Below are 27,380 nucleotides of genomic sequence, written 5' to 3'. Positions count from 1 at the left end.
CCTGCCCTGCCCTGCCCTGCCCGCAGGGGTGTCCGCACCGCATCGCTCCGCACGGGGCGGGGCAGGGCCGCACCTGGCCGGGGGTGGGGCGGTGGGCGGGGGTCCCGTCCCGCCCCCGGGGCCGCCGCGGAAGAGGCGGGCGGTGCCTGCAGCCGCACTGGAGCGGTGCTGCCGAGGCGAGCGCTCGGTGTGAGTGCGGGGCCGGCTCCCGTCACCCAGCTCCGGCTGCCGGGGCCGTTTCTCCGGGGCGGGGGTGGCCGGGGGTCCCCGCCGGCAGGCGGGCTCGGGCAGGGTGAGCAGCGCCCCTCCGCAGCGCCGTCCCGTTGCCGGCGGTGTGCGCTGCCCTTGGCTCCCGCGGCGGGGCTGTGCCGCCTCTGCCCGGCCGGTCCCCCCTCGCCGCTCCGGCCGCCTCCTCCCCCTTTGAACTCCCTTTCCCCCCTGCCCCGCTGGCTGTGGTTGTTCTGTTACCCTGTGCTTGTTTTGGGGGGGCCCTGGGAGGCGTCTCTGGTGGTGCGAGGAGCGAGGCTGTGTCACGGAGCCCTCTGCTCCACCGTGGGCTGCCTGCCGTCGATGCACCTCTCCTCTATGTGCCTGCTAATTTTGCGTATCTTTAGGTATCTAAACAAGTGTCTCAGGACTTTTGAACTTTCAGGTAAGAGCCCCAATGACAGGTTTATAAACTTTTGGGGCAGGACCTCCATTTTTCTGTTCCCAGGCAGTACCCTGGGGGTCTCAAGCAGTGACTGTCGTCTTCACACAGAACTTTATGCTCAACTGAAATCAGGCAGAGACTGAGCGTCAATTTGCCTGCTCTGGGAACAGTAGTCAACAAGCTGAGGAACTGGGAAGGGGTGGCTGAAACCCTGTGTCTGCCTCGTTAGAGATGGAGTTATTTGCAGGGAGCAGCATAGGCTGCAGGTCTGCTCCCTGGGCATCAATACAAACCCACGCTCCTTGGGTCTGCTCTGGCTGCAGGGAGCCATTAAGGAGTTAAAATGGAAGTCTCAGGTGGAGAAGGGCTGTTTGCCTTCTGAGGAATTAAGCTCCATTTTACCTCTCGGTGGGCTTGAGTGTTGAAAGGAGCAAATGTATGTGGTATGTCCCTCTGTGTGCTTCCAGGGTGTGCAAGGGCTGTGAAGTACAGATCACCCCAGCTCAACTTTTGCACCAAAATTGTTATGTCCTGGAAAGTTTTGGGGTTGCAGTTTCCTTGGGGAATTCCTGTTCCTGCTGGTGGGAAGGGAAGGGCATTTCTTGCACTTGTGCTGCTGCAGTGGGGCGAGCCCCAGTGTGGGTCTGTGGTTGCTGCAGACAATCTGAAACCTTCACCCTGCAACCTCAGGTCTATCTCCCTCTGCAGCTGAACTCCGTGGGTGACCATGAATGCCAGTGGCCCTGGCTATCCTTTAGCCTCCCTCTACGTGGGAGACCTGCACCCAGACGTGACTGAAGCCATGCTCTATGAGAAGTTCTCACCTGCAGGGCCCATCATGTCCATCCGCGTCTGTCGGGACGTGGCCACGCGCCGGTCGCTGGGCTATGCCTACATAAACTTCCAGCAGCCTGTGGATGGTACGTTCCCCCAACACAGCTCTGAGGAACGGCCTCACAGTGGGGAACTGGGGTGTGCAAGTGATGTGAAGGGGGCAATGGAAGAGGGGGGAGCAGTTGTCTGAATGGCTCCATCAGCTGCTGGGTCTTGGCTCTAACTAATCCCAATCTGTTCTCTGACGGTGACCCATGCTGCTTCCATCTCTTCTTAGGGTCTGGGAAAGGATGCAGCAGCTGGGCTTTGGTAAGGGGATGAAGGTGGCTTGCAAGAGTTGCCTCCCTCCTCCTTCTCCATCAGAGAAGGGCACAAAACCCCCTTCTTGCCCTTACCTGGAGCAGCCAGCTGCCCACTGGCTCACAGTGTGACGTGAGGCCACTCTCCTGGCAGGCATTACCATGACACAGGATTGTAATTGGAAGATGTTCCATGCTGAAGTGAGGCTGGAGTGACAGGAAGGTGCTGATTTAGTTGCCCTAGAGACCAAAATCCTTGCTGGGTAAATTAGTTGGGCATCTGCCAGACTGGAGCTTGTAGTGAAATGGCTGATCCTTGGGAGTCAGGCATGCTTTGGAGAGGGGAAGAAAAAATTAATCAAAGAGTGGTGTGGCTGAAGGGGTGGGGAGCAGAGCTGCCTATTCCATTTAGGTTAACAAGCCCCTATCCCTGATTCCTGTGCCCATCTCAGCTGCTGGATGTGAGAGAGATCTGTCTCAGTTACTCTTCTCTCCTCTTTCTTTCTTTGCCAGCTGAGCGAGCCCTGGACACCATGAACTTCGAGGTGATCAAAGGCCGACCCATCCGCATCATGTGGTCCCAACGGGACCCTGGGCTCAGGAAATCAGGGGTTGGAAACGTCTTCATCAAGAACCTGGATGACTCCATTGATAACAAAGCCCTGTATGACACTTTCTCTACCTTTGGAAACATCCTGTCATGCAAGGTAGGTGTGTCCAGGGCCCTGCAGGAGAGGGCTTGCTGCAGAGCTGCCCTCACTCTTGGAAGCGTGCTCCAGCCAGCTGGAATTCACTTTCTCATTTCACTTCCCACAACATTTCCTTTAAATTCCCACCTGCTTTCAAGCCAAAAGGCCTTGCTATGTTTCCCCTCGGAATGGGGGCTTTTGCCCCAGTCCCTACCCAGGGATGTTGTGTCCTCCTGTCCCAGCTCAGTGCACCAGTGGTATGTGGGTCCTGGGGAGCCGTAAGTTCCTGGATATCATATAAAGCACCATGGATCAGGTCCTGGGACTGCCCATATCCCTGACCTGCCATCAACACCCCAACAGAACTCAGCTGCAGTGGGAGCAGGATGTCAGGGAGGGAAAATGCCCCTGGAAGATGGGGATGTGTTTTTCCTGTGATGTACTCTTGTACAAATGTGGAGAAAAAGAATGTCTGTCTCTTTCCTTTGCTCCTCTCTCTGTGTTTGTAGGTGGTTTGTGATGAAAATGGATCCCGTGGCTATGGCTTTGTCCACTTTGAGACACATGAGGCAGCAACTCGGGCCATTGAGACCATGAATGGGATGTTGCTCAATGACAGGAAGGTGTAAGTGCCAGAGAGAGGAGTCTGGGCCCTGCCCTTGGTTCTGCTCCTCCCTTGCCTTGGTCCACTACCGGGAGTAAAAGCATGCTCTGCTCAGGCATTCCTCTCCTGCTGTTCTCTGTGTTCTTCCCTTTTCCCACCCCTGCTGGGCATGGTGTCTGTGCTGCTCTCTGGGACAGTGAGTCACTTGTGGTGAGTGCTGGTGGAAGTGTGATAGTGGTTTGGAGCTGTTCCCAGATGGTGGGGAAGGAGTCCAGCCTCAGGCTGGGTTTTATTGCTGAGGCAGTGTAATGAGTGCCCACAAAGTGGGGCTGGTCCTTGATCTTGGCTGCTGGCATCAGATAATCTGGGCAGGAAGGGGTTTTGTTGTTGTTGTTCCTCTCTCTGCTTGCATTGCATCACCTCCCTCTCTACAGCCCGCAGAGGCAAGGGCTGCCCAGAGTGTTTGAGAATGCTTTGGAGGAATAGAGCTGGCACTTGGTGGTATCCTTTGGGGTCTTTTGTGGTGGTGGCATCCTGGGGTGACACATCCCTACTTTTGGCAGTGACAAGGGGGAGTTTGGGTACACCAGAGTAGGACATGCTGAAGTTGCTGTATGTGAAACTCATGGTGAGCTTGTGGGTGAGCAAAGCATGGCCTGAGGATGGGATCTCTCGGACAGGTGTACCTATGTCCATCTTCCCTCTGCAAGGAACATGCAGGGTTTGAGGCCTATTCCTTTCTTCCTGCAGGTTTGTTGGACACTTCAAATCCCGCAAGGAGCGTGAGGCAGAGGTTGGGGCGAGGGCAATAGAGTTCACCAATGTCTACATCAAAAACTTTGGGGATGATATGGATGATGACAGACTGAGGGAAATATTCTCCAAGTTTGGTGAGTACAGTTGTTGAGGTATCCTCGTGTCTGATAAACTGGACTTGGGGCAATTGAAAAGGAAGCTGGGTAGAGTGCTTGGCTGAAGTAGCAAGCCCCTTTTCTCATGAGATGTGACTTGTTTAAACATCCCCCACATAAAAGGATTGCAGTCACTTCAGCTGTCAGGATGTTACATGTGCTTTCCTGCTATGAAGGAGGATAACTTGTACTTGGTGCTCTCTTGAAAAACGTAGGTTTTTTTCTTTCTTTGATAGTTTTTAAAATTGTCTTGTTACCAGCAGGCTGGCTGGTTACAGGAACCCTGGGAGTAAGAATTGTTGAGTCTGAATTTAAAGAAAACAGACTTTTCAGTTTAGTCCACTACTGGAGGATGCCTCTGGTGATGGGGTTTAGTATTGTGCCAACCCATGGGCCATGCTGTTCATGCTTGGTCAGTGTCATCACAGGTAACTTGTGGTTATCCTTCATATGAACCCAATATATGTGTTCATGTACAAAGGAGATGAGATTTTTCTAGACAAAGGAACTCACTGCACTGACTGGAGAGGCTGAAGAGCCCAGGGCAATGAGAGCAGCACTCAGGGTGGGAGGGATCACTCTCACCAACCCCCAGAGCCTTCTGTCCCTGCCTCGTGGGTATCCCATTGTCTGTCCTCCTGCTGGGCTCTTCCATGCTGCCATGGCCATCCAGTCTCCTCCCTGGGCTGGCATGTCATGGTGTCTCCTGAGCACAGCAGCACCCCCTCAGACCATACTGTCCTTCCCTCTTGCAGGAAAGACCTTGAGTGTCAAGGTCATGCTGGACAACAGTGGCCGCTCAAAGGGCTTCGGATTCGTTAACTTTGAGAAGCACGAAGAAGCCCAGAAGGCGAGAGGCTCCTCACTCACTGCCCATCTCTCCCCTGAGACTGTCACCTGGTGATGTTCCCACCTCTCCTCAGGGGGAACCTCGCCAGCTTTGTGCTTGTCTGGGAGCTGGCACTGGGTACCTGGATGGGCAGGGCCTGGCAAGAGGGAGCAGATCCCTGCTTGTTCTGGGACCGCCCTGGGGTGGTGGGTGAAGGGCAGAGCTGTGGCCATGGACTTCCCGCTGAGCTCAGAGCCCTTCCCTTCCCCGGCAGGCGGTGGCTGACATGAATGGGAAGGAGATCAACGGGCGTGTGGTGTACGTGGGCCGGGCCCAGAAGCGGCTGGAGCGCCAGAGCGAGCTCAAGAGGAAGTTTGAGCAGATGAAGCAGGAGCGAGTGAACAGATACCAGGTAAGGGGAGAGCAGGGTGCTCCATCCTGCAGGTCTGCACCAGGGATGCCCTCAGCTTGGGTATAGCACGGAGCTCTCCAGAGCAGATTGGCGTGGTGGGCCCCTCCTGCAATTAAAGACCTGCACAGGCTCCAGTCACTGGCTGGGAATGTCCTGGGAAGCAGTATCAGGAAAGAGGAGAGGGATTTAAACCCAGGATGATGCTGGGAGGTGAGCAAGTGGGTCTGCTTATTTCCAGGAATACTAGCCTGCAAATGAGACAGCTTCATGAGGTCTTGGAGCAGGTTCACAGTGATGGTCTGGGTGCCCTCTTCACTTGGAGTGTTTGTATTTTGAGTGGAGTTTATGCACAATCCTGGTCCCTCTCCATGTCAGTGCTCCTGCAGGAGATGTCCCACCCTCCAGCTGAGCTGCTGGTGAAATGTACACCCAGTGTGACAAACTGTTGTAAACTTTGGGATCCCAAGCTGCTTTTATTTCACTGTTTGCAGGGGGTCAACCTGTATGTGAAGAACTTGGATGATGGGATAGACGACGAGAGGCTGAGGAAGGAGTTCTCTCCCTATGGCACCATCACCAGTGCCAAGGTTAGGGACTGGGGCTGCCCCTGGGGCTCCTGGGGTCAGTCAGCCGGTGCACTCAGCCCTTGGAGATGGATTTGGATTATCATCCTGTTGAATTACAGTTCCCTGCTAATGGCTTGTGCCTCAAGCCAGGTGTGAGGTACATGCCACTTCACTCCAAGCAGTCCTGAGGAGCAAATATTTTGTAGTTTGATTGTGTCACCCCAGCCTTGGTGAGGTGCCAGGTGTGGGACCTTAAAGCTGCAACATTCTGAATATTGCCCAGCTGCTCTGTGACACTGATACAAATAAAAATGACCCACAAGCCACCTCTCTTAGGACAGTGGGGTGACAGGCTGGTGTTTTGGCCTTTTGGAACACCATGGAAGTGTCAGTCTTTTCACTGGGACTGGTGTCAGCCTTCTCTTGAAGGGTGCAGAGGGGTGGTCTGGCTTCAAGGTCAGCTACCTGTAACCCACCAGGGAGGGATGATGCCTGGCCCTTGTCAGGGCACAGTGTCCCACTGATCCCCATCCCTTGCTGGCTCCTGCAGTCTTTAGCACCAGAGCATTTCTGGCCCACGGGCCCTGTGGGGCTGAGGCACAGATTCCCCCCAGACAATCACAGGCTCCAGATCTCAGGCTGGTCCAGACTCTGCCATCTTCATTTCCCAAACCTACTGCCTGAGCAAATCCTCCCTTACCCCAGAGAAACCTGTCTGTGAGAGAGGTGCAGTCCCATCCATCCCACCCTGGGTGTGGGGGCTGAAATGGGGTGCCTGTGGCTGGATCCCACCCCTGTCACTGTGCCGTGTTTTGTGTGTGCTGCAGCGATCTGTGGACTCAGCTGTCTCATTCTAATCCAATTCTAGGTGATGACAGAGGGTGGCCGCAGCAAAGGGTTTGGGTTTGTATGCTTTTCGTCCCCAGAAGAGGCCACCAAGGCCGTGACAGAAATGAACGGGCGGATCGTCAGCACAAAGCCTCTCTACGTCGCGCTCGCTCAGAGGAAAGAGGAGCGGAAAGCAATCCTCACCAACCAGTACATGCAGAGACTGGCCACCATGAGGGCCCTGCCTGGCCCTCTCCTGGGCTCTTTCCAGACCCCCCCAGGGTACTTCCTACCCCCCATGCCCCAGGTGAGTCCTGCTCCCCAGTGGCAGCCTTGCACAGGGACCCAGGTCTGCCCTGGAGTGGGGTGGCAGTCAGGCTGAGAAGCAGAGCTTGGGTTGTGCAGACCTGGGCACACCCTGTGGACCCGGTGGGATCTGTGCTGGGCTTCCATGTGAGCAGCAGGTTGGGGTGCAGATGCTCCAGGTAATGGGCTGGGGATTTTGTTGTTACTTACTGCTGCCCCTCAGAGAAGGGAGAAGCAAGGAGGAGTTTGGTTGGGAGGGTGTGAGCATGGAGAGCAAGGGGAAAGGGTTACAGAGGTGCAGAAGCTCCTGGGGAGGAGTTAAGTAGAGCTGCTGGAGGACATGCTGGCAGCAGGGCTGGAGGTCGGTCTTTAAAATGCTCTGGCACCCTGCAGAGCATGTTTTTGGCTTGTCTGTCTGTGTGCAGCAGCCACCAAGAGGCTCTGGGGTAGTTCTGGCTCAGCTCAGCTCCCCAGTCACGTTGGATAATGTGTTCTCCTTTGCCAGCCACAAACCAGAGCTGCCTTCTACGGCCCCAGCCCTGTTGTGCCAGTCCGCCCTGCCACTCGCTGGAGTGCACAGCCCTCCCGGCCTCCCTGTGAGTCTGCCTGTCTCTCCCTGGGGGCTCTTGGCATGAGCTGGGCTCAGTCAGGGACTGAGGGTCTCTGAAAGCAGCACAAAGTGTTGTAACCCTGGGGGTTTATCTTGGAGAAGCGTGCAGGGGTTTGGTGCAGGGTCACGGTGACGGGCACCAGGAGGTGACATGTTGGCAGTGACACCAGAGGTGAGGTGCTCTTGAACTGTCCCCAGCCACAGTCACTCCCCCACTGTCTCCTTCCATGCCTCTGCTACCAAGTGGCTTCATTATGTGTGTGTTCTCTCCTACAGCAGTGTATCCTGAAACCACCCCCATCCTGAGGGCTGCTGTGCCCCCCCGGCGCCTGCTGTCCAACATCAGCACCACCAGACAGGCCTCCACCCAGGTGCCCCGTGTGCCCCCCCAGGCCCAGAGAGTGGGTGAGTGGGGGAAGGACCCCCACAATTTCCAGCTGGGACATCACTGAGGTGGCAAGGGTGCTTACTGTGAGCTCAGGCCTCCTCTGAGGATAGTTTGGTTTGTGGGATTTCCCATGGAGGAGCCTGATGGTGTGATGGAATTGGAGCAGTGTCTGTAGAAACTAAGTATGTAACTTCTGGGGAAGGTTGTGATCTTTCAGGTAATGGGACAGGTCTCTGATATGCAGATTGGTCTTGTTGGTGGCTGCTCCTTGCCTATGAGCCTTAAAGCAGATGGTGATGCAGCCACAGGACCTGGGCTTAGGCTCGGACAAAGGCAGAAGGTGGGAAAGGACCTCTGGGGCACAGGGAGGGGATCTCACAGGCTCTGGCTGAGCTGCTGCCAGTGCCAAGCCTCATGTTAGAGGGGTTTGGAGTTGAGGACCAGATCTTGCTGGCATCCCCAGTGCCTGGTTGTGCTGAGGCTGGCCCTGGGTCCTGGGGTGTCCCCTCCAGACAGGACTAGCTGGGGCAGTGACTGCCTACAGCCTTCCCATCTTCCTGGGATTTTGCCCAAAGTTATCTTTGGCATTGAGTGTCTAATTGCTGAAGTGAACAGTGGGACCAGGAGGGCTCTCTGTGGCTTGCCCCTTCTCCTTTTGTCATTGTCCTCTCATTTCTCTGCCCTCACCTTCCTTCAGGATGAGCTGGGAGACAGGGGTCTGCAGCCCACCCTCCTCAGTGCTGTTCCCATTCTCTGGCTGCTCATGCAGATGGGTTTCTGGAGGAGAGATGATGAGGTGTGGGTGCCTTTGCCAGCTCTCCTGCCCTCTGCACAACATCAAACCACCCCACCCCCAGGGTGGCAGTGCCCTGCCTGTCCTGGGGAAGCTGCCTTTGACTGGGGGGCTGCTTTGAGCCCATGTAGGATTTTTCAGGCCCTCCAAACAAGCACACTGCCCTTGTGGTTTCAGCCTCCTTGGCACAGGTATGCATTTAAGGACTCCTTCTCACAAGTATTCTGGTCCCCATTGCAGCCAACATCGGGACGCAGACGGTCAGCACCCGGCTGCCCTCCTCGTCTGCCCTGCCACGGGGTGCCCAGCAGTACAAGTACTCCTCATCTGCCAGGAACATGCAGCCCATGGGGCACATGCCACCCATGGTGGCCACGCAGGTAAGTGCTCTGCAGCCACCATAATGTGACATTCTTGGTCCTGCTCTGGGCTAATGTCACTGCCAACCCCAGGGTTCCCCATGGCTCTGTGACTGGTGCTGTGGGGGCCTTTCCTGGGGGCAGCTATGGATCCAGTAGCAACACAGCTCTAATGCTTGACTCCAGCTTTGCTGCAGCTGGTGTTTGAATACAAGCACACAATGTCAGCATTTGGAAGGCTGAAATGCCCCATTGTGGCTGGTGTCCAGCACCATTCCTGCAAGCCAGGTAACTCACATCCCTTCCAGCCTTTCATTGCTGTTCTTCCCTGTTTTTCTTCCAGGTGGGAGAACCTGTTGTGCATGTCCAGGGGCAGGAGCCACTGACAGCATCCTTGCTTGCAGCAGCCCCTCCCCAGGAGCAGAAGCAAATGATCGGTGGGTGTCACAGCTGCTCTGCTGCAGGGCCCTGGGGCCACGTGGGCTTGCATGCACCAGGGCAAACTTAAGTGCTGGGAGAAGCTGTAAGGCTTTGTGGGATTGCTCTGACATTATGCTGCTTAAAAAAAAAAAAAAATCAGTCTGTATTGGAACTGGATGGGAGCAATAAAACCACTCCCTGTCTGTGTGAGCTGCCTGGTAGTGAGAGAGTGTCTGGTGAGGCTTTGCAGAGAGGCAGAGCTCCATCCGCCCTGCCTGTGCTGCCAGGCCATGCCAGGGCATTTGCAATTCCCCTCATCTTTGAACCATCCTGTACTGCTGCTCCTGGGCACTGATGAACAGCGTGGTGGCCATAGGGGTTAAGGTCAGCTCTGCCACACAACCCTTGGCTTTCAGGTGTTCTGTGGTGGAGCAGGCAGTGCCCTGGGGTGGGACAGCATTGCTTGGCCTGGCCAAAGCACAGCAGGTCACAAACCAGCTCTTTCCTCCCCAGGAGGGAACTGCTCCTGCAGAAACTGTCATTCACCTGCACATGGGCAGGCAGGCGTGCTCAGCTCCACTGCCCTGTGCCCACTGTAGGCGCCTGCTGCTGACTTCACCCAGCAGCTTCCTGTTGCTGGGATGTGCTGGAGTAGCTTTGCTTGTGAGCAGGGGTTTTTCCACCACCACTATCACCACCCTTGTGTCCCATTTCAGTGGAGGAGGCAGGAGGGCTTGAAAATGCTGGAGGGTTTGCATGGTGCTCATGTCCTTGCTGGTGTTTGGAGCAGGTGAACGCCTCTACCCTCTGATCCATGTGATGCATCCTGCGCTGGCTGGCAAGATCACCGGGATGCTGCTGGAGATAGACAACTCCGAGCTGCTGCTGCTCCTGGAGTCCCCAGACTCCCTGCGCTCCAAGGTAGGAGGGACTCAGTGCCCAAACACATCCCTTTCCAAAGGGCTGATTTCCTGCTGCTGCAAGGAAAGCTGAGCACAGCCCAGGACACTGATTACCATAGGAAGAAGAGCAAGTAGCTGCTGGTTTTATTTTCAAGGGAAAAAGGAGCCCCAGATTGATATCACCACACCCAGTTGCCTGAATGTCTGCCTGCCTTCAGCAAAAGGAGAAGCTGGAAGCGGCTCCCTAAAGCACAGGCCAAGCCTGAGGGTGGTTTGGAGGTGGCTGGGAAGTGAGAGGGGAAAATCAGGGTGGTGTCTCTACAGGGAAGCAGCCAGGAAGATGCTCTTTCCTCAGAATAGAAATGAGCTCTACTGCAGAGGGGCAGCAGTTTTTCTTCAGTTTCCTTCCTAATCCTGGTGAATATTTAGCTTTGGTTCCCAACAAAATAGTTGCAGTGAATTGACTGCATCTTTTTGTTGCTCCTTGGAGACAGAAGCTCCTTTCACCTTTTCACTGATGTTTTTTGAGGAGTCTGGGCTCTGTTGGGTGGTCAGACAGCTTCACCTGTGAAATCTGACTTCTCTCTAGCAAGTTCCCACTTGGTAATAGAGGAGATATACCCCAGAATTCCCCTTGGTAAGAGACAGAAAAGGTCTTTGAGCTGATCAGCCTCCTGCAGAAGCAGCAGGCTTGGATTCTGTAATTATTCAAGTCCTTTACATTTTGGAAGTGGATCTGTATGGAGGCCACACTGGGACCCGAAATACTGAATTCGTGGTGCAGTGCACTCCTGCAGTGGAGCAACTCAACTTCTCCCCCTTGTGCTCTCTCTTGTAAGATCGAGGAAGCAGTCACTGTTCTCCAGGCACACCAGAGCACCGAGACACCCCTCAAGGGCAGTGCTGGGCCGTTCCTGCAGTGACTCCAGGTGGGTGCTGGGAGCTGTGGTGTGCTCAGTCTCTGGTTTCTGACTCTGAAACTGGGGATTGGGTTTCTCATCCAGGCCAAGGTTTAATAAGCAATATCAGTGTCTTTGACTGTAATATTCCATTCCTTAAATTGCATCCTGCATTTTCTGGGCTTAGCTGTACTGCAGAGACCAGGTTCTCTGTGGGCTCTTTCTGTGTTGATGAGGGCAATACTACCAGATGAGGACTGTGCTACCAGAAAGGAAGACAGGAAAGGTCCTTGTTTTTCTGTAGGTCTAGTGGGGACCAGCACAACCTTTCCTGGGAATTCCCAGTGGGTTTTTTGAACTGCGGCAGTAGATACCCTATAAAATACCCTTTGTGTGCTTGACTAGGAGAGCTGGCCCTGCTGCTGAGGCTGGGATAGACACACTAACAAAGCAATTCAGACTGTATGTACTTCTTTGAAGATATTTCAGATACTTCCTTGGCTTATGATATGGCAGTAACTGTGTTAACCCAAGTTCAGGTGAATTCCATCTTGTCTGGATGAAACTCTCCCTTTAGCACTTGAAAATTGCATATTTGGGTTCTCTGTTTCTTGCAGACTTTGGGACTGAGAGCAAGCCCTGAGAATGTTGCTGTTGAAGAACAGGAGCAGGAGCCCCACCACACTGTTGGAATCATGCCTGTACAGTGACCCTGGCTTTGTCTTCAAATGCCCCATCCTATTGTTTGTGTGTAGTGTAACCCTTGTAGAATTGCTTCCTCCTGCACCTGTGAAAGTCCCCACATTAAATCTCTTCTCACCACTGAAAGCACCTTGTGAAATATTGTGTGAAATCCAGCCTGGGTCAGTTGCCCAGGAAATGATGGGTGCTGATGAATCATCATTATAGGGAATTTATTGGGTTTTGTAGTTTTATTTGTTCATGTAGCTGACACTAATAAAGAACTGGTACTTCCGTGCTCCCCCAGAAACAGGGGTTAGTTCCCTTGGCAGAAAGACAGCCCCTACTTTGCTTCCTGCAGGTGGAAGGATGGACTCAGGCTGCAGTAATTAGTGTTTGAAGTTTGTGGTGCTGCTGGGGTGTCAGTCTGGAGAGCTGACAGAAGGGACATACAGCATTACAGCATTGCATTTACAAATTGCCACCCAACAGGCTCCTCTAATCCTTTCTGATTCCCTCGGAGGATGGATTTAAGCAAAACAGGATGGATTCCTGTTGTTCTCCTTTTGTAATGAACCTTGTTCACCTGCAGTACTGGCCTCGAGTGTCTCCTGCTGGTCACCACAGGGTGTGTCTGTGTTGTGTTGCACAAGAGCAAGTTTTTGAGGTATTGTGGAGTAGCCGTACATCAAAAGCTGTGTTTCCAATGCGTGTCCTTGACCAGAGGTCTCAAGGAGTCACTAAAGAGCCCCAGCAAACAATCATGACCACATTGCATCCCACGGGGACACTCCCTGCTCGCAGAGGAGCTGGGACCTGTTCTTGCTGGGCTCTGCTCTCTGTTGCTGTCATCACCCTGGCCTTAATCCTCTGCTCTTCCTAGTTAGGAAAGGAAGAGACTCCTTGGTACTTGAGGCTGGTGAAGCACTGACCTCACTTGACTGCTTCCCCGAGCTGGCAGGAGCACACCTCCGCCAGCACCACCCACCCTCTTCTGTGCAGTTTGTGCTGGTGTTGCTGTCTCAATCTTCCTTCTGTGCTGTATCATACTCTTGCTTCAGCTCCCTGCTGAGTCACCCCTCCTACCTCTTCTTTTCCTTCCAGCATTTTAATAGAACCACTTACACATTTGCTCCTGCATAGTGTCTGCTCTGCTGGGACTCTTCACTGGGGCTTTTCATCATTCCTTTTTCTCACCTTCATTTCACCCGTTCTTCCTCTGACCTCCTTAAATATTTCTTTTCCTCTTAGTGGATGCCTCAGCCTGAACTGTTCATTGTTTAGATATCATCTCCTCAGTGAGATGCTCATAAAGGACTTTAATTCACTTAATATACAGGACCTTCATTTGTTATTTCTCTAAAGTGTCACAGGCTGGAAGCTTTTCTGCTTGGTCTCTAGAGGAAGAACATGTATTTGCATGAGTGTAATGCACACAAGGAGCTGGAATGGGGCTGTACAGGTAAACTTCATTCTGCTGTTGGTTAGCTTGGCTGCAGCCTTTTTTCAGGTGTAACAGGGCAGTTCAGGTGTGCCTGACACCACCTACAGTGCCAGGTGGCTGGGCTGGTGAGTCCTCTGTAAAGCCAGAGGGAATGCAAAGTGGTGCCCAGGAACACAGGGATAGCAGAATAACCTAAGAGAGGATGTGAGCAAGGACAAGTTCTAAAATGTTAATCAGGAAAGGAGAAGTTGGCACTTGGATCCCTGATGATACTAGAAATAATTCAGAGTATCTCCCTGGCAGAAGTCCCTTGGTGAAGTCTGAGGCTTTAGGGAGTTGAGGCAGCAATGCAAATGAGTCTGGAGTCCCCAGCCTGGAACAGCTGCTGTTGTTTCTGAACCAGGCTGATGAAGGCGTGTCCCTGTGACAAACCTTCTCTGTTGCCCTGTGGCCAGCACTACCTTTGCCCACCTCGAAGTGTCCTGCATGGACAGCAGCACCTCAGCAGGAGCAGAAGGGGAGACAGGAGCAGAAGTGACGCTGAGCTTGCAATAGTGTCTTGTTGCTGTGCGTGACCTCTGTCTACCTGGTGCTGTTGCTGGAGAAAATCTTTGGTATCAGGCACAAACAAAACTGCTGTTTCGAGGGGAAGGAGATGGTGACTGCTGCTGGTTAGGGGTGCTCTGAGGAGCTGCTGTTGAACAGTGCAGGTATCTGCCACTCAGGTAACAGCAGGGCTGCCAAAAGGATAGCTCTTAGTCAAGTGAAGCCAGTCCTATTCCTGGATTCTGTGACCTTTCTCTGCTTATCGGTGTAGTGCTGTGTGCTTCCCCACCCTGAAATCCATCACACCTGCTAAGAGCTTGGGTAAGTGCTGGCTGTGGGATCAATGGAGCTGTCATGCTCAGAAGTGGGAGTAGAGTGAATGGAGCAATTTGTGCCCCTTGGGGAGGACTTGTTTCAAGCCCTGGCCTGTTACAGCTGATGGAGTACAGCCCTGGGACCTACAAAAAACTGTTTAGTGTCAGGCTAAGGTAAGAAGTCTTTGTCTTAAATGGCATTAAAGGGATTGCTCTCTAAATTCAATTCAGCAGGGTACCTGCCTGAAACACTGCTGGGAGAGGCAAGGTGGGAAAAGAAGATTTTTGAACCTTGACCAAGGGCTAGCTTCTGTCTCCTGGTCTGTATTATGAGTTGGATCAGGTCTAGCATGGCCCAGCATCCTACCAGCTGAGGCAGAGTGCAAGGCTGAGCAATGGCTGGAAACCTTGATGCAGTGCTCTGCTCTCCTTGGCGTGCCTTTCCCAGCCCCAGTGTCCCTGGAGCTGTAGGGACTCTGAACTCTAAATTTAATGGCCACTATGAGCTGAGGTCACTGTCTGAAAGAGCAAGGCACTGTACAGTGCTTGAAGTCCTCTGACAAAAAGAGGGGAGAGTATGAAGTGGTTAAGCAAGTGTTTCAGTTCCCCTATTCCATCCATCACAAAAAACACAGTTCTAGAGTGAAAATAAACATGGCTTTAATGAGAACAGGTTTTAACAGTTCACAAAGTAACTCCAAGTATCTCTTTATCTACCATTTAAAATCAGTGCCATCAATACCAGATCAGGAAAAGTTTACACATGCATTGAAGTAGTAAGCCAGACCTCAGCTGAGGTGTTACCGCATATTTTCCTCCCTGTAACACCCCATAGCAACTGCTCCAAAAGGCACAGAGGAGCTAAAGTGGTTTTAAAAAAAAAAAAAACAAGACAAAAAACCATTGCAAAATTCCCAAGCACCCAGAATCTGAAAGAATAGTGCACAGTGTAACAAGGCAGGCTTAACTTGCTGCTGTTTTCTTAAATGTGCAGAATAATTAAAGAAAGCTGCTACTGTAAACATCTGCCCAGCCACACTAAGCAGCAGAACCCAGCTGAGGGCCAGCAGGCATCAAGGGGGAGAGGGAACAAGCTTGGCCCTGTGCAAGTAACTGTGCCCCTGTTATAAGAAGGGTATGTGGTGCTCTGGCAACTACAGCAGTTCCTGCAGCGACTTTCAGTAATAGCAGCACAAACGCAGCAAAACCGTCACCTGAATAAGGACTGAAACCCCTCTGTTTGTAGCACTTCAGACAGGAACAGCCACTTCCCGTGCATCTTAGCCAACATGAAATGAGTCCCTGAGGCCAACAGTTAGAGGCAAGTTGACTTCCACCAGGAAAATTAACCTAAATGCCTCTTGGGGAAGGGGCATTAAAACTATGCATGATCATAGAGCCAGCTTAATAGAGTTTGATACAGATTATGTCTTAACATTCATTGTGCTGGTACAGAACCTCTTAGATCTCAGCAGCACTGGAAGATAAGATTTCAACACCAATCCTGCATTGACTGGTCCCTGTAACAACATCAGAAGGGAGAAAGCTTTCCTCTGCAGTGGAAAAGAAAGCTTTCCTTGTTGCTTGGTTACCCTAGGCTCTGTTCAGTTCTTGCAGTAATCTCAGTGCGGCTGTGTTCTTTGGTTCAGTTTTCAACAAGCTCTTGATGTCGGCAATACTTGATTTGTAATCCTAGAAAGAGAGTATTTTTTAATGGTTAGTGCATTAAAAAGGCAGTCTAAGGCAGAACTACTACCCAGGAACAGAGGCAAAGACAACACAACTAAGCCTGTGGCTCCCTCTCTGTAACTGCTCAAGCACTGGCATTGATGTAGCTGTTCTAAAACATGCTTAAACTAGGGCTGAGAACACAATTTCATCACTCAAGCAGGTTCTGAGTCCAACACCAATGCAGTATTTATACCAGTACTGACTCCAGAATTTCTCATGAGACAAAAAGATAAAGCTCAACACAACACTGGTCTCTGTGGTAATCAAGGACAGGATCTCTGGGGACGGCCTGAAGTTGTGTCAGGGGAAGTTTGGGTTGGGTATTAGGAGAAGGTTCTTCACCCTGAAGGTGGCTGGGCAGTGGAACAGGCTCCCCAGGGAAGTGGTCACAGCTCCAAGCCTGACAGAGTTCAAGAAGTGTTTGGACAACACTCTCGGGCACAGGGTGCCATTGCTGGGGATGGTGCTGTGCAGGGTGAGGAGCTGGACTTGAGGATCCTGTCAACCCTTTCCAACTCGGCATATTCTGTGATTCTGTGAACAAACACTTGCTGTCAGCATCTGATGCTGACAAACTCATGAGATTCAAACAGTAAAGTGTGATGTCTTTGATTCTTAGTCTTTAAAGGTCTCAGCTATCTGATGGCAGATATTATCTAGCGCAGAAACAAGCCTTAAAGGCCATCTCTGGCTCTGATCATGCATCAACAGCCATCTAGTTCTAGCCTAAAGCCTAAAACTCCTGACTTACCTTCAGTTCTTTAAGTGCTTGAGCACGCCTGTAGAGTGCCTTAACGTTCTTAGGATCTAACTTCAGAGCTTCGGTGCAGTCCTGTGCTGCTTCCTTGTATTGCTTCAGGGTCAGGTAACAGAGAGCTCTGCAACACAGACACCTGCTTAGAGACCTTTGGCTGAAAGTAGCATCTACTGCTGCAACACACAGAACAGCTGCCAGTGCAGCACAAAGCTGGACTCCAAAACCATCCTCATGTGTTGTCATCTTACTTCTTGAGCTCAAGTTTGTTTCATTTACAGGGAGGGGAAAAAAAGAGATGGTTTTTCAGTTTAAAGGAACAAAAAGGAAGATGTTTAGAGCAACCTGCTCTAAAGCTAAAGAAGCTGCACTTGCATTTGAGGATGCAGGTTCCTGCCTCTGCCAGTGCAGCATCTGCTCTGCTTGCTGCAACTGCCTTAGAAGTACGTCAAGTGTCAAAGAACAGCAGTCTGCAGTTTGTGGTTTGCAGGGCAGCAGAGACTACTCACAACCCCAGTCCTGGCAGACAAAGCAGTCAAGGGAGAAGTCCCTTAGCAGCCCAGAGAAGTGTCTCCAAGGAGTTCTGTAGCACCTGATCAAAGAAAGTTACACTACAGGGGAGGCTGCACTTGGCGTGAACCTGAGGGGGCGGTTTTGTTTTATTCATTAGTTTGGGAGCAAACATTAAACACTTCTGCCAGGAAGTACCATGGTAGCTTTTATACAGGGCCAAGAAGTACTTAGGCAAAGAGCTGTACAGTACCTGTTGGTGTAAGTTGCACATTCCTTGTTGAGCTTTAAACTCTCACTGTACTTCTCAACTGCTTTTCTATGGTTTCCTTTCTTTACAAGTTCATTTCCTTCTTCCTTCAGCATTCGAGCTCTCTCCATGCCAGCGGCAGTCTGGTCTGGAAATGGTGGGAAAGGACACAGAACTCTATAAAACCACCAAGAATGTCACAGCCTCGCAGAAAACAAATATCCCCATACCAGAGGCAAGACACAGAAAAATCAAAGGAACCAGAATCAACCGAACAGGCAGTGGCAGAACCAGGCCTGGGTTTCTTCAAGCCTCAGCCCCAGCTGCAGACACACCAAGCAGGTGTGGCAGCTGCCTTGATCACCACCCTTAGGAGCTACAGGGCTCTCTGCCCAGCCCAAGGGCATGTTCCCACCTCGTTCTCCCCGTGGTGCAGTGGCAGGAGGTGTGCTTGCCCCAGGGGCCTGGGCAGAAGGAATGCTCCACCTCGTCTGGGCAGAAACGGGCACTCTGGGGATTGGTGGGAGCTTCTGACGCCAGTTCACGCCATCCTTCTCCAGCAGGGCTTTAGTCATCCTGCAAGAGACAGCTCCCAGTCATGCTGGCTGTCGGCTGGATGGGCCATGCAGTAGCCAGCAGGGTCACCCTTAACCTGGCTTGTGTATTAAGAACAGCATCTCTCTGTCTGCTAATTTCTTTACATACATCTCAGTGGGTTCCTTCTACAGGACATTTATGAAGAGATTATCTTCATGCCAGCAGAGCTAAAAATAACATAGGACAAGGGTTGGGGCTGTCACTGCTCAGGTGAGCAAGAGACATGCATTCCACTCCTTGGTCTGGCAAGCCATGAAGCGAAAGGGAGAGCAACAGGAAGAAAACAGGACTACAGCAGCCTGTAAACACACTAAACATAGGGAGACTTAAAGGACAGTGTACTGAACTTTAGCTCATTATTTCCTTTAAATCAGACACTGAGCAAAGCAGAAACAGTCTCACAGAAATCATTCCCAGCCCTCGATCAGCATCTTGAAAGGAGCTATAGGCACTAGCAGGCAAAGGGAACGTGGCCAGGCCTTGCTTCACTCGTGTGCCTGGGACACAGCTTGCTCCTGCCAAGGCTGCCGGCATGAGCACGGTTCACAGTAGCAGCAGCACCCAGCAGCCTTATTCCCGAGCCCTAACCGGGCGGCGTTACCTGTTGACTCCATCGTGTGCCGCCTGGACGGAGCAGTCCACCTGCAGCACGGTCTTGTAGTCCACATAGGCCAGCGAGTACCTCTCCAGAGCCTCGTACGCCGCTGCCCGCCGCAGGAGGGGCTTGATCCCGAACGGGACCAGCTCGAGGGCGCTGCGGCGGAGGGGAGAGAGCGCCGTCAGTCCCGCGGCTCCGGGGCTGCTGCCGCCCCTTCGCCCGCCCCAGCCGAGCTGGGGGAAGCCGCTGAGCGCTCCCTCCGGCCCCGCCGGGTGCCCCCAGCCCCGCCGCCGCTCACCTGGTGCAGTCGGCCACGCAGAGGCTGCAGGCGCCGTCCTTGAGGTGGCAGGCGGCGCGGTTGGCCAGCAGCACGCTGCGCTCCTCGGCGGTGGCATCCCCTGCGCGGGCCACAAGCGGGACAGCCGCGATTCAGCCGGGATTCAGAGGGATCCCGCCGCCCGCTCGCTCGCTCGCCCGCCCCGGGTCGTGCCCTACCTGCGGCTTCCAGCTGCGCCAGCGCCCGGGAGTAGAGCTCGGCGGCCGGGCCGTACTGCCCGCGGCGGAACTCCTCGTTGCCGGCCCGCCGCAGCGCACCGGGGGACGCGGCCATCGCGCCGCTGCCGCCGCGCCCGGGAAGCCGCGCCCCTCCTGCCGGAGCCGGGGCGGGCGCTCCCCGCTGGCATCCGGCGGCGGGCGGAAGCGGCGGCGGAGCGGAGTGCCATGGAGCAGTGAGGGACCGACGCGGCTCGCCGACAGACCGCCATGGAGACGGTGCAGCTGCGGAACCCGCGCCGGTAAGCGCGGGGGGTGTTCCTGCCGGAACCGGGGATGCTCCGGCTCGTATCACCCGCCCTGCTGCCGGCGCGGGGCCGAGAGCGCGGCCGTGGGCGCGCCGAGCTCCGGCCCCCTCGGTCCTCCGGGGCGCTGCCGCTGCCCGGAGCCGCGGGGCCGTGGGCGGCAGCCGCCTGGCACCGGGCAGCGCCCGCAGGTCCCTGCTGGGACAGCACCGCGCTCAGGTGGGGGAAAACGGCTTAAACTGGAACACTGGGGGAGCCTGTGCCACTGCGGGGGCTCCCGCCGGGTACCGCGGCTGTACGAGGTGTTCTGGCCCGTGCCAGTGGTGCGACAAAGCTCCGGTCACTTGTTCTCCCGTCGCGTCTCTCCCATTTTTGTGGGGGTCTGTCCCCCCGGTGCCGTGTCCGGGCGCCGTGCCCAGCCCTGGCACTGCCGCCTTCCCGCCGGGCACACCGGGCACACCGAGCCCGGAGCCTCGGACGCCGCACGAAGCCGGGAGTTCCCTATCTCGGGCTGCCAGGCCGAGCCGGGGCTGCGGGGCAGAGCTGGAGATTGGCGGCAGCTTGAATGAAGTGTCAGTGTCAGAATCCTATCAGTGGTTCGCAGCTGGGGCCCAGGGAATGCTTCGGCAGCGAACAAAGGAAGCTGCTGCCGCTGGTCCCCAGTGGCATTGGCCCGTTTGGTTAAACAGTGATGTATATTCTGTTAAAAAAAAAAGCAAAAAAAAAGCTTGGTTTTATTCTATAATTGCTTATGCCGGTGTTTACGGGGCAGGTGTTTACGATTAGATCTGAATAACAACAAAGGTGAGATTGGGTTTGTGTTGCTGTTACATCTGTGTGGTATAAACATCCAGGAGAACGGCAGAGTGTGTCAGACAGCAGCGGGTGCACTCGATGGAACAGGACAATGCAAAGTAATTGGGCTCCTGGGCTATAGTAGAAATTAGGCTGTTTGTTGCAAGTACAGTAGTTGTCTGGTTATTATGTTTAGGTATATGAAAAGCCTTTTTTTTTCCTTTTACCCTAGTAGAATTTAGGCCTCAACTTCAACAAGAAGTGTCTGCCTCTTGCGTCGCCACTTTTTGGGCTCCTTGGAAATGGGGGCTGATGTGGTTTTTGGTGCAGTGCATGTATTACTTTTTTTTCCCTTTTCCCACACCTTCTTCCCTCTCTGTTTTCACAAGGACATGTAAATTCTTTTTAATGCTTATGTGAGCAGGGAAGCTAGCAGCTACTTTCAGTATTTCACCACTTCCTGAGTCTGCTTCTATATAATGTTTCCTCTGCTTCAGGAAGCCATTGTATGTGCTCCATGCACGAGCTGCTCCTCCCGTGTGGCTTTTGTACATAAACATAATAGCCAGGGCTCAGTGAATGGTTTTTCACTCTGTTTCTGAAGAAACTGGGGGGAAAAAAGTTACATATTTAGTATAAAAATTAGTATTCCTGCAACTGGAGTCCTGATCTGTAGCAGCAGCTGTAAGAGCTTTCAGGAGTAACTTGCAGTTGCAGGCAACCACGTGTGTTTTACTTTAAACACCAGTGAGCTCTAAAAGTGCTGAGATTCTTAAGTTTCTGTGTTTAAAAAACTTGTATGAGCTGGTTTGGGGAGTTTGGAGGGATTTTTGTTGGCTGGTTTTTGTTTATTGTTGTTTCAGATTTTTTTTCAGTTGATGTGAAAATGAAAGAGCACTTGTTTGTGGGCTGTTGGATACTCTTACCGCTGACAATAAAATACTGTTTTCAGACCTTTTTGTTATGTAGTCCTTAGCTGTTTCAGGAGGTTTGGTGAACAGCTCTCCAGTGTAGACTCAAACAAATATGATTGATCTTCTTGTTGCTTTGTGTACGGGATCTCCCTAAAAGCTGTACTGGAGGAAGGGGGGGAGGCACGTGGAGAATCACAGCACATGGCAGGTTTTTATTAGAAATTATTTCAGCTGACTCTTGTTAGCAATACATTTAAGAGGGATGGCCTTAAGATCCTGGGAGTCAGATACAGTTTCCTTTTTCATGATAGAATTTTCCTAGTATACGTCCAGGCCCATGAAGTTAAGATCTGAAGTTCTGATGTTAAAAATGTGCAGGTGAGATCAGTATTGCCTCCTGCATCCCAACAAAGGTATTCCACATGTACTCTAGGCATCAGGGAAGATGATGTTCCCTTTTTTATGGCCTCAGTAGGTATCCTTCCAGTCCAGATGTTGAAATTTAGCAGGTATGTTCAATGGCTTCCAGATTCTGCTATGCTGAGTTGTGACCACCAGCATAGAGATCCTGAAATTCATTTCTGCCAAGAGGAGCTGTAGATTTGTGTGCCTGATTACATTCTGTTCTTTGTAATTCCCAGCCTTTTTTTTGCTATTGGATGCTGGTAATATTCAGTCACCTTGTCAGGTGAAGTAAAGTTACTTCATAATCAATTTACTTCATGCCAAACCTTTTGTGTGTTTAAGTGGTGCTATTTACTCTTCTGTTTCAGCAGAGCCCAAACTGCCATGAAATTAAATGTAGTAATTTCTCTCTTCTCAACCATGCAGGCAGCTGAAGAAGTTAGATGAAGACAGTTTAACCAAACAACCTGAAGAAGTATTTGATGTCCTGGAGAAGCTTGGAGAAGGGTATGTGTTGTGTTCCAATGTACATTGGGCCCAATGTACATTTCTCTGAGAACACATCTGTCTAACAGGGGTGTGTTCAGTGGACTCTGATGTTTCACTATTGTCATGGTCCTACTTCTGAAAGATATGTACTAACATAGTGACAGTGTTTGGTTAGTAACAGAATAAAACATTTGTTTCTCCAGAGTGCGATACCTTAACCCAAATAGCAGCTTATGGGTCAGCAGTAGGGAGTTGAAAGTTGTTGAAAAATGCCAGCCTGGAGTTGGTAGAGCTCTGTGGGAACTCATGAGGTTTTGTAGTTCATCCCTGGTACCTCCTGTGGAAGATCTGCCTGGTGGAAGTGAACTTCAGTGACACTGTGCCTTTTGGTGAGGCAGAGCAGCATGGGAACACTCCAGGAGTGACATGGGCACTGCCTTAAGCAGTTCATTGGAAAAGACTGAGTTGTAAATCTGCCTGGCTGCTGTAAGTAAAGAAGCTGGAAATAAGAATGATGGTATCTTACAAGAGCAGGCAAACCTCTCGGACCAGAGTTGTAGTTCTTACTGATGCTCATCTTGTACTCTGTGCTGGAAAAAGAGAATTTTAGTTGTTGAATTTGTGCAAAAGGCCATTCCAAAGCTATGGTCAGTGTAACGATGGTGTGCTCTTTCCTCACTGTCTCAGTGTGCTGACTTATTTGTATTACAGTGCTTAGAAGCTAGTGGGCTGATTATTTACATTAAAATACGAAATATTTTTAATAAAATGATAGTTCATGTTTTACCTGATGGTTACACTTGCAAAAAGCAAAGCCATAACATTTGCATTTTTAATGTTGCTATATTCAGTGTTTAATATTTTGTTTTCTAGTTCTTATGGCAGTGTGTTCAAAGCCATCCATAAAGAAACGGGTCAAGTTGTTGCAATTAAACAAGTTCCTGTAGAATCTGACCTGCAAGAGATCATAAAGGAAATATCCATCATGCAGCAATGTGATAGGTAAGTGTGTGCTGCAAAACCCTTTATTGGGATGCAAGGACAAGTATCACCTGTGACCTGGCATTTAATCAAATAAAAGCCATCATGTTGCCTTAAATGTTTTTTAAAAGGCCGGAACGTGTACAATCAAGTTACCTCCTATCAACTGAGTCATGTTAGCTGACCATTTGGGTAGTGCAAAGGTAAGACAACAAAAGGTAGCTTGCAGCAAGAGAGAGCACTGAGCTGAGTGGAGTAACCCTGCACTTGCTGCCAGCTGAGAGCCAAGCGTGTGAGCAGTCGCTGCCGTTCTGCCCGGGCTTCTTGAACAGTGGTAACTTGATTGTGTGCTGAGCAGCAGCTCCCGTGTCCACAGGGGTGGTGGCTTCCCAGCAAGGCATAGAAAACTGTTAGAAGGAGGTTTTTTTGTTTCTTTTTTTAAAGGGCACGTGGATGAGAGCCACTAACGCATGACTGCTCTTGCATGTGCACAACCTCCGTGCTGTCACCTGCTCGGGTGGCAGGACCGTCCTTCCTGGTCCTGTTCTGCCTGTGCAGGCTCTGCTGCAGTACAAGCTGTCTGCTGATCTGAGCATCCCCAGAATGACCTGCTGGCATCTCTGTGGGCTGGTTGTCCCCCTCTCTGCATGTTTTTATGGGAAAAGATGCTGCAGTGACTTAGACAGTGAAGAGCTTGTGGGTAGAAAAGACCTACCCTCAAAGTGTTTCCAAGGTTGAAGGTTTAAAATACACTCATTTCTTCTGGTATTATGAAGCTGGCCTTAGGAAACACTACTGTGAAGGAATTCCTGCATGGAAAGCCATTTGAAATAAATTACATGAGCAATATAAAACTGTAGTCCCAGTCACTTACTCTCTTGCATTCGACTCTCACTGTATTTAAATGAAGATGACTTAGGAGCAGGCAGCAGAGTATACCTTGAAAAGAAATTATTCCTGAAAAATCTTACTGTGTAACTTGAAATGCATTGCTAGGTGTCTCTTAAGTATTAGTATTGTAAGGCCTGAAGTGAGACCTTGCAGTTGTGAACAGCAGAGGGAGTGAATCCCTGGAGCATCACACTTTCTGTGCAAGCATTAAGGGGCACTGTGCAGTGTGACTGCCTTGCTAGTTTTAGAGTTTTTCACTAGAAGATGTTCAGCAGAGAACAGATTAAACACGGTTTTGTACCTTAGCTCCATTCCCATTAAATCAGGGACAGTCTTCCTGTTAGTTTCTGCTTTACCCTTTCTAGAGGACATGTGGTTTTTCTCGCCAGTGTAACTTTACTAGGTTGTTTGCTTTTTGGGCAGCTAGATAGCTGACTGAGAGAGTCCTAGGTTGTACTGAGATCCTAAAGTATATCCAGGACTAAACTGTAGAGACAAGTAGGTTCATGTGGTAGTGGGGGAACATTCATCTTAATGAGTGTGATAGCTATTTTCCAGCAAATTGTGGACTTTATTTAGTGTTTCCCTTTAGTTGCAAATGCTCTGCAGCAGCTTTACCAGGGATTCCTGTGGCCTGTTTCCCATTCCCTTGTCCTGCCCCAGCACTGACCCTGTTGTAACCTGGTTCAGGGAGCTGAACCAGACTGAAGGCTAATCGCTCCTTGCTTCCGTGGGATTTGTCGGACAGTTTAGCTCCCTGGAGTGACTTACTGGGAGGTCATATGAGCCCTGCTATGGGAACAGGCTTGGCAGGACTGTGAACGCCCTGTGCAGAATTCAGGGTGTTCTGGAATACTTTTGGTCATGGTTTCAGTGGCACTTCAACACTGAGTTTCTAAAACATACTTAGGGTCTCTGCAGTGTATTGTGCCTTTTCACTGATGCTGGTTACTGGTGTTTGACCCTTTGTTTTTTCCTTCTTTTTTCCTAGTCCTCACGTGGTGAAATACTATGGCAGCTATTTTAAGAACACAGACCTGTGGATAGTCATGGAATACTGTGGTGCTGGATCTGTGTCTGACATCATTCGGTTACGAAATAAAACTGTACGTGCTTCTCCTTTGGGTATATGGATGGGAGCATGGGTGTCCAGCATCTCAAGGAAGCTGAGTAATTAGGGCATAATTCTCAGTGTTCAATGCCTGACACAACCATTGGCCATAACTTGAGAGACAGGTGCTTTGTTCCTCTGAAAACGAGAAAGCTGATACATTGCATTTTGATTATCTGGATAGTTTAATTGGTGGAGCAGGTTTTGGAGTGTTGGCTTTCCTGAAAACCCAGACTGATTCCAAGTAAGACCCTACTTTGCCTTGCTTTGGTTATTGCAGGATAAGAATTTCTAGCTGAGAGAGAACTATGGTATGTGAAATATTGTGGGTGTTTATATGTATGCTGTTTGTGATCTAATTATGCTACATAATGCTGTAAGTCACTCATTTCCCATTGGTATTGCAACCTTTAGTGAAGGCAATTAAGTGGCAATTAGTGAATCTCAGTAAAATACAGACCAAAGCATAAAAGTGCTGTGTCTCAGCCACTGATATGTTGGCAGTAACTCTTCTCTTCTTCAGCTCACAGAGGAGGAAATTGCTACAATAGTGCAGTCGACACTGAAAGGACTCGAGTACCTGCATTTTATGAGGAAAATACACAGGGACATCAAAGCTGGAAATATATTGCTAAATACAGAGGGACATGCTAAACTTGCTGATTTTGGCGTGGCAGGACAGCTTACAGTAAGTAAAAGCAGGGTGGTTTTTGTACATTTCAGTTTATCTTTTTAACCTGTGCGTGAGTGTGATGGGATTGTGGAGATTGAGAAATTGCTCATAGCTGATTTTTAGCACTCTGCATCAACATGAGATGCTAAACCAGCAGCAGATTAGAACAGATCTTCCTCTGTGGAAGCTGTTACAACTAAGTAATGGCTTGCAATAGCATTTGCTGCCTTTTTTAGGATACTTTTGAGTTCTGTGAGCACATTTTAGTTCTTCTTTGCAGCATTCCATATTCTAGTCTTGTTGAGTCTAATAATCTGCATGCACGCAGCATAATTAGGGTGATAATTCATTAATGACTGGTTTTGGCTAATACAGTTGCCGTTGTCTGGATCTTTATGCTTCTCTCTTCAGGACACCATGGCAAAGCGGAACACAGTCATAGGGACCCCATTCTGGATGGCTCCAGAAGTGATTCAGGAAATTGGATATAACTGTGTTGCAGACATCTGGTCCCTGGGAATCACTGCAATAGAAATGGCTGAAGGAAAGCCACCATATGCAGATATTCATCCCATGAGGGTAAGGACTGTGGCCTTAAATGTCTTGCTCTGTGGAAAAGGTTTGCTGTCATAGCTGGCTGAATCACATATCAGCATGCAATCTTGCTTTTAATGTATAGAACAAGTTGTTTCCTGTCAGTTCTTTGTACTGTTGATTAAATGAAAAACAAGTCTTTGTCAAGAAGAATCTGCATGGGAATAAAAAAAATCACAATCGTCGTCTGTTAAGACATAGCTCTGTGTTGGATGTGAAGAAACATATTTTCAGCTATATTATCCAAAGTGGATTTTTTTTTTTTTTTAATGCAAGCACAAATTTTAAAGACTTAAAATGTCAAATTCACAGTTTTTGGGGCACATATGGCTCAGCCAGGTGTGAGCACCTAGTGAGAAAAGTCTGTTTTCTTGCTACTTGATCCCTGTGAGCAGATTTGTGTGTAATACTGTCACAAACTCCTCACAGGCAGCACCTTGAAAAGTCCACTCTTCTTTAGTACCAGTGTGTATTTGGGTGTATTTATATTGAATTGTTGGTTTTAAGCTTTGTTGTGGAAATTTGGAATACTCTGCTTTCAGGCAATTTTTATGATTCCTACCAATCCGCCTCCAACATTCCGGAAACCAGAGCTCTGGTCGGACAATTTTACAGACTTTGTGAAGCAGTGTCTTGTGAAGAGCCCGGAGCAGCGAGCCACTGCAACACAGCTGCTGCAGGTCTGCCTTTTCTTAGGAGAACATGAGCTCTGGGGGAGGCTTGCCCGGGGTAGGCCGTGCTGTGTGGCTCTTGAGACATTGGTTTCATATCTTGCTACTCCTGCTCACTACAGATTTTACTTTTTAATAACTCATTTTAAAAATCTCACGCTCGACTTCAACTTTTCAGTTCTTCTCTAAGAACCGGTCTGACTTCAACTTCCTTTGTCTTCTCTGGGTTGTTTTGGCTTTCAGAGTTTGTTGTTGGTTTGCTGGTTTTGTTTGGTTTGGATTTGTTGTTTTACTTTCAAATTCCCACCAGCACTGCCAAGAAGCTGTCTCTTA

The 27,380-nt window shown here is 50.7% G+C and overlaps 3 protein-coding genes across 8 annotated transcripts in view; 2 read left to right on the top strand and 1 right to left on the bottom strand.

Annotated features, from left to right (window-relative positions):
• The first annotated feature begins 124 nt into the window (after window positions 1–124).
• PABPC1L (poly(A) binding protein cytoplasmic 1 like) lies at window positions 125–12,129 on the top strand. Of its 3 annotated transcripts, none has more exons than XM_069034404.1 (17): window positions 125–189; window positions 615–652; window positions 1,361–1,572; window positions 2,299–2,492; window positions 2,984–3,099; window positions 3,829–3,968; window positions 4,745–4,839; window positions 5,093–5,230; window positions 5,722–5,817; window positions 6,665–6,931; window positions 7,436–7,526; window positions 7,820–7,945; window positions 8,962–9,101; window positions 9,424–9,517; window positions 10,291–10,421; window positions 11,242–11,331; window positions 11,919–12,129. In XM_069034404.1, exons 3-16 carry the CDS (start codon window positions 1,380–1,382, stop codon window positions 11,323–11,325), a joined length of 1,905 nt encoding a protein of 634 aa, XP_068890505.1. In that variant the 5' UTR covers window positions 125–189; window positions 615–652; window positions 1,361–1,379; the 3' UTR covers window positions 11,326–11,331; window positions 11,919–12,129. The 3 variants fall into 3 exon arrangements, with proteins under 3 accessions (XP_068890505.1, XP_068890503.1, XP_068890504.1); XM_069034402.1 differs by having other exon boundaries at window positions 166–187; window positions 7,817–7,945; XM_069034403.1 differs by lacking the exon at window positions 125–189 and adding an exon at window positions 205–292 and having other exon boundaries at window positions 7,817–7,945.
• A 2,792-nt stretch (window positions 12,130–14,921) lies between these two features.
• Window positions 14,922–19,375, bottom strand: TOMM34 (translocase of outer mitochondrial membrane 34). Its single transcript, XM_069034401.1, has 7 exons — window positions 19,222–19,375; window positions 19,025–19,124; window positions 18,730–18,882; window positions 17,947–18,107; window positions 17,535–17,679; window positions 16,769–16,895; window positions 14,922–15,978 (listed from the first exon to the last, which is right to left on the bottom strand). Exons 1-7 carry the CDS (start codon window positions 19,334–19,336, stop codon window positions 15,880–15,882), a joined length of 900 nt encoding a protein of 299 aa, XP_068890502.1. The 5' UTR covers window positions 19,337–19,375; the 3' UTR covers window positions 14,922–15,879.
• A 53-nt stretch (window positions 19,376–19,428) lies between these two features.
• The window catches only part of STK4 (serine/threonine kinase 4), a 46,389-nt gene continuing 38,437 nt past the window's right edge, over window positions 19,429–27,380 (top strand). For 3 of the 4 annotated variants that reach the window (XM_069034146.1, XM_069034145.1, XM_069034148.1), the window contains exons 1-7: window positions 19,429–19,520; window positions 22,064–22,144; window positions 23,000–23,128; window positions 24,990–25,104; window positions 25,633–25,797; window positions 26,194–26,361; window positions 26,919–27,056. In XM_069034146.1, the coding sequence (XP_068890247.1) occupies window positions 19,489–19,520; window positions 22,064–22,144; window positions 23,000–23,128; window positions 24,990–25,104; window positions 25,633–25,797; window positions 26,194–26,361; window positions 26,919–27,056 (828 nt within the window). In that variant the 5' untranslated portion in view covers window positions 19,429–19,488. Of the gene's footprint in view, window positions 19,521–20,367; window positions 20,438–22,063; window positions 22,145–22,999; window positions 23,129–24,989; window positions 25,105–25,632; window positions 25,798–26,193; window positions 26,362–26,918; window positions 27,057–27,380 lie in introns of those variants that run through there. The other variant, XM_069034147.1, reaches the window with a different exon arrangement.

Source organism: Aphelocoma coerulescens, chromosome 20, assembly GCF_041296385.1.
Source record: "Aphelocoma coerulescens isolate FSJ_1873_10779 chromosome 20, UR_Acoe_1.0, whole genome shotgun sequence".
In the NCBI taxonomy this organism is placed as follows: Eukaryota; Metazoa; Chordata; class Aves; order Passeriformes; family Corvidae; genus Aphelocoma; species Aphelocoma coerulescens.
This window is presented reverse-complemented; position numbering and strand designations above follow the sequence as displayed.

Bases quoted from the DNA above. Each gene is read 5' to 3' on its own strand.
- TOMM34 (XM_069034401.1), bottom strand. From the start codon at position 19,336: ATGGCCGCGTCCCCCGGTGCGCTGCGGCGGGCCGGCAACGAGGAGTTC. The intron at 19,125-19,221 runs GTAGGGCACGAC...TGGCCCGCGCAG, and splicing joins GGCGCAGCTGGAAGCCGCAG to GGGATGCCACCGCCGAGGAG. The intron at 18,108-18,729 runs GTAACGCCGCCC...TGTCTCTTGCAG, and splicing joins GCACACGATGGAGTCAACAG to GATGACTAAAGCCCTGCTGG.
- PABPC1L (XM_069034402.1), top strand. From the start codon at position 1,380: ATGAATGCCAGTGGCCCTGGCTATCCTTTAGCCTCCCTCTACGTGGGA. The intron at 2,493-2,983 runs GTAGGTGTGTCC...CTGTGTTTGTAG, and splicing joins GAAACATCCTGTCATGCAAG to GTGGTTTGTGATGAAAATGG. The intron at 5,818-6,664 runs GTTAGGGACTGG...ATCCAATTCTAG, and splicing joins GCACCATCACCAGTGCCAAG to GTGATGACAGAGGGTGGCCG.